The sequence below is a fragment of the Trichomycterus rosablanca genome, chromosome 8 (genome assembly GCF_030014385.1).
Source record: "Trichomycterus rosablanca isolate fTriRos1 chromosome 8, fTriRos1.hap1, whole genome shotgun sequence".
In the NCBI taxonomy this organism is placed as follows: domain Eukaryota; kingdom Metazoa; phylum Chordata; class Actinopteri; order Siluriformes; family Trichomycteridae; genus Trichomycterus; species Trichomycterus rosablanca.
Window position 1 is genome coordinate 28,092,811 of NC_085995.1, and position 12,354 is coordinate 28,105,164.

The window sequence follows — 12,354 nt, forward strand, 5'->3', positions numbered from 1 at the left end:
TATATATATATATATATATATATATATATATATATATATATATATATATATATATATATAAATCAAGTCATTGTCTTTAATGTTCTGTTTTTGTTTTGTCTATCTTCATATGTGTGTCCTCAGTTTTATAGTGAGACAAATAAATGCCAGTTCTAGAACAAACTATACATTTTAGTCTATGATCATGCTTGTTTGGGAATCCAGCCCTAGTAGTGTCAACATAAGTTGTTTTTTGGGTACTTGGTTGAGCCACCCTGGGCAGCTAGTTACTGGACAGGTAGTTACTGGTTACACAAGATTCATCAGTTTAAGTTCAATGTCAAACATGATCACGAACAATTTTGTATCTCCAATTCACCTCATTTGCATGTATTGGGACTATGGGAGAAAACCGGAGTTTCCGGAGGAAACCCACGCAGACACAGGGAGAACATGGGAACAACTCCACCTGGGAATCATACCCAGGATCTTCTTGCTGTGAGGTGACAATGCTATTCACCAAGCCACCATGCCCATCCAGTGTTTCTGGATATGTCTCATTATTATAATATTATTCACATGATGAGACCAATTTGTCCAATTTACAAATACTTATTTTCTATGTTGTTCCCACTTTAGGAGGGTGGCCTGACCTAGACACTGTGGATTTGGTCTAATATTTTATTCACCTTTTTATGACCGACTAAACACTGAGTGCATCTGATATCTTATGCATCTCAGATCTCAGTTCTAAACAACAATTCAATAGAATTTAAGATGTTTATTAATATTCATACAAGATGTAAAAATTATGACTGAATATTAGGGTGTTTACCTCATATTTTCTGTTTGTTTCATAATGGTAAACCTCACAAAGAGATGTTCTATTTATACTTGTAAATCACTGAAAATAGTGTTTCCATAGAATATGAAGGTGCTGATTATAAACAAATGTGATTATAAACCAATTTAATAAGTTGGCAAGGTGATGTGTTACTGAAAGCCAGTCTTACAGTTACAATGGGGTATGAATACTGTATTACTTAAATGATAAATAGTTTAGACATTTTGATCTGACAATGTAGTTTACTCTATTGTAATTGTACATGACAGAATTAATGTCTTTAACACACATAAATACACGCAAATAATGAAAACAGCGGCCTAATTGTACACATACAATTACATGGCTTATAAAAAAAAAAACAATGAATGTACATAAGTTTTATTTTATTATGATTTTAATATCATGTTTTAAACACTTTGGTTACATTTATGACAGGACAGGTAGCTATTGGTTACAGCCATGGACATTTCTGTATCTCCAATTAACCTGATTGCATGTTTTGGACTGTGGGAGAAAACCGGAGCTTCCGGAGGACAGGGACAACATGCACACTCCACAAAAAAAGGACCCGGACCGCTCCACTGGCAATCAAACCCAGGCATGCTGTGAGGCAACAGTGCTACCCACCGAACTGCCCCAAACTTACATAAGAGATAGGTGTACCTAGTAAAGTGCTAGGTGAGTATATAATTCAACCATACTACATGGTACCTGGCACTACAACATTAGCAGCAATTCATTCAAGTGCAAGTTGTGAGATGGCACCTTCATGGATCAGACTTGTTTTTCCAGCACATCCCACAGATGCTTCATCAGATTACGATCTGGATAATTTAGGTCAGGTCAACACCTTTAACCAGCATTAAGTCTTTTCAACAATTGGTACTACTGCCTTTCTTTGGGATCGGACCAGACGGGCTAGCTTTCACCCCAGTGGCGGCTCCTGCCAAATCCCTTTGGAAGGGGGGGGGCACATCGGGGCTAATGTGCAATGAATAAAGAAGTACAGTTAAACAATTGGGGAGATACATTCTGGCCCTAATTCTTAAGTTGCTAATTTATCCTGATAACACGATGGAGTTGCTCCGAACTGAGGTAATCATGGTGGCGAGATCGCGACACCAGGTTACGTGTGACGCAAGCACGTAAGTGCGAGCCCTCCCGGAACTCATTCAGAATGTATTGCAGCACCTGCAGTTAGAAAAAAAGAGCCTTAACATGAGAGTCTATGAGAGCAATCTGGGGCGATTTTCAGTCAGACTGAAATCGCCCCAAAAAGGGGCGGTACTGTACGGAACACAACTCGACGCTGATTGGACTACGATATTCCAAGGCAAGACAGACTGTCCAGAACAGTCACAGCTGTGATGTGATAGAAAAATGTCTTCCCTTTCGCCCTTCGGTGGTGCGTCGCCCGATCGCCCTAAGGAACGAGCCGCCCCTGTTTCACCCCCCTTGCATATTAATATGCCTTGGACAGCCATGACCCGGTCACCAACAACTGTCCATCCTTAGGCCCTTTTTGATAGGTACTAACCACTGAATGTCAGGCACAACACCACAAGTGTAAATGAAGAGCCTCACCTTGTGTCTGCAGGACAGTGTCACAGAACTCATCTCTGTTTTGCTGTTTCTGCAGCTCTCTTAGCAGCAGTGTCTCGAACTGAAACATTTCTAACACACACAGATCAGCTATAAAATAAATGAACATACTGAATATGAGCAAACTGCTAGCTGATAGACACCTTTGCATACTAGGAGTCAGCCATTGAAAGTGCATGTCATACGAGTCCAAAAGACAGATAATGAGAGCGCTTTAAAAAAACACTAGAGACTAGTAACTAAGACTTTTGTAATCGAATTCAGACAACCAGCTGAACTTTTAGGGGCAATAAATGGCAACCACAAGAACTGATTAGGAAAACAATCACAGTATATCAGGATTCACTTCCAAGCGTTTGGTCTAACCAAGTAACTATAGTTCACCGTGTTTTAATCAGATTAAAAGCACTAACCTTCTTAGTCGTTCTCCGGCTTGTATAAAGAGTAAATGCTGGTTTTTCTGGTACATGAGGCAGTAGATGAACAGTAAGCGTGTGTTGAGCTGGGTTTAGTCTAACCTGTGCTGTGCTAATCAACGTGGCGCGCATCTCTGCATCTCTGCAGCTCTGAGCTTCTCACACTACACACGGTACACAGACAGTCTTCCACTACCGTCTATATACACAACCTATCTATTCTCAACCAGGTGGCTGTCTACAAATAAAAAACAGCACGCTAAATCCTCGGGGGAAACGGTCAGTAGGTAAATAGTACCTTATTTGAATAAAATACAAGTTGGACAATTACAAACCCACTAAAAGTATATTTAACGCTTTACGTGTGCACGTGTATAGGGGCTTCTTTTATCCTGCATGGTTAAACGTTTATCCTAATAGCTTTTTTTTATTTTATAAAGATAAGAAAAACTACGTGACGTGTGTGTATATACAATGGCTTTTACACGAAGTAATATTGTAATATTGTAATTAATTTTTTTTAAAGTGTGTGTGTGAGTTTAATGGACGGCCGTCCGTGCGGTGATGGTAAAGGAGGCTACTTTAGTCAGGATGCCACAGATGAGGGATAACCCTCTTTTATTAGCCACACTTTGGTAAAAAAAAAACCCCACTATTCAATAATCAATAAATAATAATAAAAAAAAATTAAGAAAGAAATAAACAAACTCCAATTTAAAGAAATACAAACAAATAAGTCAATCAAAATACTCAGTCACTTCAAGTCTATAGGTGTTCTCCACTCAACCTCTCAGTCTAGACTGAAGAACCATGTTCAGTTACCTGACTATAGGTTCTATATACAGGGGTTGGACAAAATAACTGAAACACCTGTCATTTTAGTGTGGGAGGTTTCATGGCTAAATTGGACCAGTCTGGTGGCCAATCTTCATTAATTGCACATTGCACCAGTAAGAGCAGAGTGTGAAGGTTCAATTAGCAGGGTAAGAGCACAGTTTTGCTCAAAATATTGCAATGCACACAACATTATGGGTGACATACCAGAGTTCAAAAGAGGACAAATTGTTGGTGCACGTCTTGCTGGCGCATCTGTGACCAAGACAGCAAGTCTTTGTGATGTATCAAGAGCCACGGTATCCAGGGTAATGTCAGCATACCACCAAGAAGGACAAACCACATCCAACAGGATTAACTGTGGATGCAAGAGGAAGCTGTCTGAAAGGGATGTTCGGGTGCTAACCCGAATTGTATCCAAAAAACATCAAACCACGGCTGCCCAAATCACGGCAGAATTAAATGTGCACCTCAACTCTCCTGTTTCCACCAGAACTGTCGGTCGGGAGCTCCACAGGGTCAATATACACGGCCGGGCTGCTATAGCCAAACCTTTGGTCACTCGTGCCAATGCCAAACGTCGGTTTCAATGGTGCAAGGAGCGCAAATCTTGGGCTGTGGACAATGTGAAACATGTATTGTTCTCTGATGAGTCCACCTTTACTGTTTTCCCCACATCCGGGAGAGTTACGGTGTGGAGAAGCCCCAAAGAAGCGTACCACCCAGACTGTTGCATGCCCAGAGTGAAGCATGGGGGTGGATCAGTGATGGTTTGGGCTGCCATATCATGGCATTCCCTTGGCCCAATACTTGTGCTAGATGGGCGCGTCACTGCCAAGGACTACCGAACCATTCTGGAGGACCATGTGCATCCAATGGCGGTGCCGTGTATCAGGATGACAATGCACCAATACACACAGCAAGACTGGTGAAAGATTGGTTTGATGAACATGAAAGTGAAGTTGAACATCTCCCATGGCCTGCACAGTCACCAGATCTAAATATTATTGAGCCACTTTGGGGTGTTTTGGAGAAGCGAGTCAGGAAACGTTTTCCTCCACCAGCATCACGTAGTGACCTGGCCACTATCCTGCAAGAAGAATGGCTTAAAATCCCTCTGACCACTGTGCAGGACTTGTATATGTCATTTCCAAGACGAATTGACGCTGTATTGGCCGCAAAAGGAGGCCCTACACCATACTAATAAATTATTGTGGTCTAAAACCAGGTGTTTCAGTTATTTTGTCCAACCCCTGTATGTGTGTGTACAGGGGGTTTTACACTGCATGGTAAATTCCTAAGTTTTAATATTTTATGTAGGGAAGAAAAACTTACCTGTCATTATATTATTTTCACATGTAGAAGTCTACCTTTGACATCTATAAAAGAAACAAAACATTTCTGATGTACTTTTTAAATGATCTTGCTCAACACTTTACACTAAAAGCCAACAGCTATAAAATAGACTGAAATAAGTATTTTAAAATATCTAATGCTACCAGTGAACATATAGTGTGGTTCTTTCTGTGTGGAGTTTGCATGTTCTCCCCATTCCTGCGTGGGTTTCCTCTGGGAGCTCTGGTTTCCTCTCACAGTCCAAAGACATGCAAGTGAGATGAAGTGGAGATTCAAAATTGCCAGTGACTGTGTTTGATATTAAACTTGTGAACTGATTAATCTTGTGTAACCAGTAACTACCTGTCCTGTCATGAATGTAACCAAAGTGTGTAAAACATGATGTTAAAATTCTAATAAATAAATATTACATACATTTTATCTATGCAGATAAACCAAATTATGCAAACCCATTTAAAAATATACAGCATTTTAGTTATATATTGTTTAGCGTAGGGCATACTGAATTTAGCAAAAACTTTTACATCAAAACCTAAATTTTGTTACTTTTGAGCCATTCAGAGGTGGGCATGCTTATGTGCTTTCAATGATCTGCTGCATAACCTAACTGTGCTAGGTAATTTGAATTTGCTTTACTGGTTGATTTAGCATCTAAGAGACACTTATATTTTCACTGAGTGATATACATTCTGCATAAATCTGTATATTTAATTAACAGAATAATCATAAAAGCTGTATTTTATATTTACTTGTGTTGTCTTTTAAAATTAGCTGGAAGATCTGAAACATTTAAACGTGACTAATTCGCAAAATAGAAGTTGGAAAGTGGGTAATACTTTTTCACAGTACTGTACTTAGTATAGACTGTTCCTCTGTGTGTATTACTTCTGTATGTAGGAGTCCACCACTGGCTGGTGAAAAGAAAGACCAGATAGTGACACGCTTCAGTGAGGTTGTGTGGTAGACAGAGCAACACTTCTTGCGGCGAATGTATGGATGTGCCATCCTGGAGGAGATGGACTATCTGAAACTTGAATAAACTGCAGGTACCGCCTCATACTATTAGTAGTAACAATAACTCTAGCAAAATGCACAACTAGAGATGAAAAGTGTGGTCACCACCTGTAAAACCATTCACTTTTGGGGGGTTTTCTTTTTCAGTACACTTGTTGTCACTTTTATTTGCATCAAAACAGGTCAAATTGATTCACAACTTAATGCTTCATAAATGGACAGATTGATATCCCTGAAGTTTAATTGATTGGGTTTTATACTGGGATGAGTAAGTGTTCCCTTTGTCTGCAAGCTGCAAGCATCTCATACAGTTGTTGCAATATAAATACCATCAGTAGGAAGCGGTAAAGCACGAGGTTTGGTTGAAAAGGCTCTAAAACAAGCGAAGAAGAAGCTGAAGTTGCAAGGTCAGCTGATGCGTCGTTTTCACTGTGACTGAGCTCTCGGTGACTAATATAGTAACGAGTGAATTTGTATTATTGAATGTGTATTATTTAAATTACCACCGGAAACATTACAGGTATTTATATATCATAATGTCTCTTTATGTAATCCGAATGTTTGTAGTGATGTGTTATGAAATAATCTCCTGTTTTGAGATAACTAGCATGCTCATTTGTGTAAGCTTAGCTTCCTAGCAACCGTGATGGTTTCTAGATGTTTCTGTCTGTTCTTTCGACCACGTAGAAATCTTTGTATTCAGATTGTTGGAAATAGATAAAAGCGCGTTTACGATTTATTATTTATGGTTTTAACTTGTTAAACGAAACAGAGTTCATCTAATCAGAGCCTTTGTTTGATGGCGAATGAAATAATCAATGATAGTAAATGACAGTGCTGTAAGCCACCTTAATAGAGAGTTCACACGGCTGACTTGATTTCATTGTACATTAAGGTGTTCTTGTTGTACATAAAGTGTATTACGTAAGGCGAGGCATTTCTTTATTTTAAACTATTTGTAGTGCTTTACTATGTATAAAAAAAAGCAACTATATGAGACACTATATGAGATGTAAGTGGTTTAACAACGTCACGTTACGCCCTAGCTGGACGTTGTATATTTGAGATCATTATTACACTAACTACAGACAATCCATATAAGTAACTTCAGTAAGTTCAGCATCTTTAATTATAACATTTAAGTCTGAAGTCGTTGTGTAATCAATCAAATGCCACAACTGTATTTTAAAAGTTATGGTCAAATAAGATTATGAACTAAGGCCTGGGGTGGTTGGAGACGAGGCTTAAACAATATGGTGTACAGATCAACATTCATCAAATAAAGATCAAATACATATCAATCAACTTATGTTACAGGTAGTAGTTACATTGGTTATTCAGTCTTAATACTAACAGCACTGTATGCTTACAAAGTTAATTAGGTTTAAACAACAAATTACTTTGTCTAAATAGGTACAATATGCAATGTCTTTAACTGGATAATGATAAAGAAGTGGCCAGTACTGATCAGGTTTTACCATTACCTTTATGTCCAATCTGCTAATATATACCATGATTAAGTCCAGATTTGCCTCCTTAGACAATTATCCTAGTATATATTCTTTGCTTGTAGCCTCTTCTAATTGTAAAAACAACATTTATTCTGCCTTACAGATGCATTACATCCTGAAATAGTGTGCCACTTTTTCTTGCAAAGTTTGTACAGACTCAAAATGTTAAACCTTTTTTTTTTTTTTTTTTTTTTTGATTTTGTTCCTTAAAATGCATTAGGTGTTTTGACTCAGGGCGGCACGGTGGCTCGCTGGGTAGCACTGTCGCCTCACAGCAAGAAGGTCTTGGGTTCGATCCCCAGGTGGGGTGGTCCGGGTCCTTTCTGTGTGGAGTTTGCATGTTCTTCCCCAGTCTGCGTGGGTTTTCTCCGGGAGCTCTGGTTTCCTCCCACAGTTCAAAAACATGCAGTCAGGTTAATTGGAGACACTGAATTGCCCTATTGGTGAATGTGTGTGTGTGTGTCCCCGCCCCGCCTTATCCAGGGTGTTACTGTGTGCCTTGTGCCCATTGAAAGCTGGGATAGGCTCCAGCAACCCCCCTGAGTGTTTTGACTCAGTATAAGCCATGGTCTTATGAATTCCGCTTCAGAATTTGTACCAAAATTTGCTGTAAAGAAAATGTCTTGAGAGCTTACATTTGAAAGCTACATGAAAACCGTGTGAAACACTTCTGATAAAGCCAGATGCTAGTTACTGTTGGGCTACTTGATTTTAATTATAGTATTTCTTTTGTCAGAGGGAAGATTGTGACACTCCTTTTTTTCCTAAAAGATGGCAGACACAGAACAGCAGAATCCCCCTCCTCCCCCACAAACAGGGCCTGTGGTAAGAGGAAATATTTAACTTAATTTAATTTTTATCAAGACTGATTCAGAAATCCAGCCTTATTATAATAGTCTACTATTAATTTTGTTAAATTTGGAATGTTTTTTTTGTCTTCCAGCAATTTCTTTTGAGCAACAAACTAGAGACGGCTATGTGGCTCTCACGTCTTTTTACAGTCTACTGCTCCATCATGTTCATTCTTCCACTGCTCGGGTTAGTAATTATTTGCCTACCTGAACTTTTATTGAGTTTGTTGCTTTATTAAATTTGTTTAAATCAGTTAATTTCAAGTTCCTTGATTGTGAATCCACTGCAGATTGCACAACCCTTGATTTGATCCGGATCACTATACACTCTCTCTGACACTTGTCCTATCTAATGCGCTCACACTCAGTCGACAACATAATGTCAAAGTAAAAATGATTCATCAGGCTAGCGTGCCTTCTATTATTGCTCTATGGCTAGTTCTGATGCTCACATGCCCATTGTAGCTGCTTTCAGCAGTGGACAGTAGTCAGTTTGGGCACTTGACTGTGTCTAAGCAAGCCATATTCACACCAGCTGCAGTGCAATCTGTATTTTGACATTTTTTTTTAACATAGCCAGCATTATCTTTTTTTGAAGCAATTTATGACACAGTAGCTCTTCTGTGGGATTAGACCAGACCAGACCAGATAACTAGTTTATGTGACACTTTTTACCTGACAGCATTTATCAAACAAATAATTTTTTTGGTTGTTGTTTAATTATTTACATACTTAAATAGAAGTTGATGTTAACCACTAAAAGAGATTGTGCATTTTAAAGCTATTTATGATCCAACATTGCTAAACCTGAAACTACTTCTGTTTTTTAGGCCCATGGCTGCTGCTAATTTTTACCAGAGGGCACTCTTGGCCAACGCCTTGACAAGTGCTCTGCGTCTTCACCAAAGGCTACCCCACTTCCAGCTTAGCAGAGCTTTTCTTTCTCAGGCTTTGCAGGAGGACAGCTGCCATTATCTTCTCTACTCACTGATCCTGGTTAACTCCTACCCCATAACCAGTATCCTTTTTTACTATGTGGCTGATTTGTTTTTAAATATAGTGCATGCAAGTCATATGTTCTTCTTCTTGATGCTAGAATAGCAGAAAAAAAGTGCAACAGATTTTCCTGTTTTATGAAATGAAATTTGTCCTTAATAGAAGTTTGCAGTGAGCATTTTCCCAGTCTTCCTCTTCTCACTACTTCATGCAACCACCTACACCAAAAAGGTTCTTGATGTAAGTGCATATGCTGTTTAATTATCTTACATGAAATTTCCATCAAATATTTTGACCATACAGTTATCAAACTTACATTTTTCTTTTTTATAGACTATGGGACCCAACAGCCTGCAGTTCGTGAGAAACTTCCTAAACAAGCTTACAGCCAATCAGCAAAACATTCTCAAGTTCATTGCCTGCAATGAGATCTTTCTGATGCCAGCCACTGTCTTTATGCTTCTAAGGTAGCTTTAGCTCTGATTATGTCTTTATTTTTGATATTAACAGTGCAACAGTTTACCCTTTTGGGGTTTAAGGCCATTCATGTAAAAGAAAGTGTAATCAGATGGGTTAAGCAAATACAGTTTCTCTTGTTGGATAGACTGCAGAGATTTTAATTACTGGCTGCATTCACATGATGAGTGTTTAGTGCTTCATTAATGGCGAGGCTGACCGTATATTGTTTCTTTTTGCTGTGTTTACACTGCATGGTAAAACTGCTTTGTGCTGGCTGTGCCACTGAGCGCCAAGCTTGAAAACAGTAAACAACATTCACTGACAGTATTGACAGTTGAGTCATATGCAGTTTTGTATGATATGCATTTTAGTTTAAAACAAACTCTGCAATGGTATTCATTCAGATGTGAGTTTCTAGGATTAGTAAATGTGAGATTGCTGCCTGGAATTAGTTGCCAGTGGTTTTGAACTTCTAAAAAAAAAAAAGCATGTTGCAGCCTTAAGATTATTTTGGCACAATAATCACAGTAACCTTTGTGTGTTTTCTTTACAGTGGACAGGGCAGCCTGCTACAGCCCTTTATTTACTACCGATTCCTCACTTTGCGTTATTCCTCTAGACGAAACCCCTACTGTCGGTAAGCATTTTCTTCTACTTACAAGTTATCTTTAATGGCCCTCAGGAGACTCAAGAATCTGTATCTGGAGTGCAGATATAGATTTAAACTGGAATTCAAACTTGGGTTTTTGTTCCATACCAGAGTTTTTGACATTTTAATAATTATTACTCCAAGCATTGGACAAATATTGACCATCAAAATTCTTAATTCTGAACTTGGATTAGAAGTACGCATGTGCTTTTCCCTGAATATAAACATAAGAAATATCGGCACATTGAATTTGCTTAATCTATCATGGGAGTTTGCTGTTCAATGTGCTTCTTTAGTTTAGAACACAGCTATTGTAACATAAAAAACATAATAAAAAAAGATTAAAGAATAAAAGTTCAACTCTTTTTGGTACATTTTTGCTTTAAAACATTGAGGCTCTGTATTTGCTGTAGATTTAAACCACCAAATGTTCGAAAATTTTCTTTAGCCCAGCCGGCCGATAGCACCATAGATATTCGAACCCCGATCTCAATGGTGGTGGGCTAGTGTAATAGACCGCTGCGCCACCTGAGCTCCCTTCTGTGTAAAATAATACCAAAGAGGTTTTTTTGTACAAAGTAGCCCAATCATCTTTTGTGTACAATGAGGCTAAGCAGCATCAAAATTTCACTATCAGGCTATTTACACTGTAGTGTATGAATGTAGACTATAAAAATAGTTGGTCTAATGTTTGTGGTTGTTTTTTAGAACCCTGTTTACAGAGCTAAGGATCCTGCTGGAGCACTTCATGATGAAGCCTGCCTGCCCTATCTTCCTCAGGAGGATGTGCCAAAACAGTATCGCCTTCATTAGCCGTCTGGCTCCCACAGGAGTTTAAATATTCGTACTTTCATCTCACCAATCCAACACAACCTGATGCACTGATCTACTCGTGCAAACATTTCCATACACATGCTCCTACACAGTGACTAGGAGGGAGTTACTCCAGGCCTGATTCCTTAGCAGGTTGATGGTGTCTCAGTGATCAGAACTGGCTTCACTGCTGATCTTTTTCTGCATGGAAATCACTTGCTTTTGGAGGAACTCGAATTCAAAAGGCTAAAATGCGAAGATGCGTTAACATTCAAAACGATGTACTCCAAGTGTAGTAAATAATTGGTGCAGCTCTTTATTCAGTACTTTTAAAGGATTATTTATAAACTAGTGATGTGTGGATGCTGTTCATATGGGGATAAATAAAACTCAAAACTATTTAAGTAAATAATTGCTAGTTTATTAGATCTTGCCATGCAGGGAACTGAGATTTCTTGTTATGTGTGTGTACTAGTTTTCTTTCAATGGTCTTAATATTTTTTTATATTGTGTCAATTCTACTTGTTGATCTGAATGATTAAAATCTTGTAACTTGTTGATTTATTTTTATTTTTTTGTAGATTTGTGAGAAGTTGATAATGCAATTGAGGAAAAGTGGAAACTGTTAATGATTTTATTACATGAGTAGTTTACTTTTTTAACAGGTTAAATCAATTAAAAATGATTGTTTAATATAGATCTACTGCTGACTACTCACTTGTAGTGCAAACCTGCTGTCATTTAATGAAATGCTGCATTGAATATGAATTGATCAAAGTTACTGCATTACCACCTATTATCTGTGAGAATTTTAGTTGGTCCATTTTCTGTTAACAGTCATTTTTGTGAATGTAAGGTTAATTAATAAAATTGATCTAATGTGAAGGTTGTGAGGATTTAGTCCCCCCCCCCCCCCCCAAAACACAATACTGTAATACTAATTTTCAGTTTATGTGTGTTTCTATAGTCTACAGTTTTTTGCACCACTGTATAAATTATATATTCTCCAGCTTTATTTACACATTTT

At 38.3% G+C, this 12,354-nt stretch overlaps 1 protein-coding gene across 2 annotated transcripts; it reads left to right on the plus strand.

Annotated features, from left to right (window-relative positions):
• Positions 1-6,420: 6,420 nt before the first annotated feature.
• Positions 6,421-12,212, plus strand: tmem33 (transmembrane protein 33). 2 transcript variants are annotated; one of them, XM_062999980.1, is made up of 8 exons: positions 6,421-6,568; positions 8,296-8,384; positions 8,503-8,597; positions 9,241-9,428; positions 9,579-9,646; positions 9,740-9,873; positions 10,419-10,502; positions 11,223-12,212. In XM_062999980.1, the coding sequence occupies exons 2-8, from the start codon at positions 8,331-8,333 to the stop codon at positions 11,350-11,352; spliced, it is 753 nt and encodes a 250-aa protein (XP_062856050.1). In that variant the 5' UTR covers positions 6,421-6,568; positions 8,296-8,330; the 3' UTR covers positions 11,353-12,212. The 2 variants fall into 2 exon arrangements, with proteins under 2 accessions (XP_062856050.1, XP_062856051.1); XM_062999981.1 differs by having other exon boundaries at positions 8,331-8,384.
• The last annotated feature ends 142 nt before the right edge of the window (positions 12,213-12,354 follow it).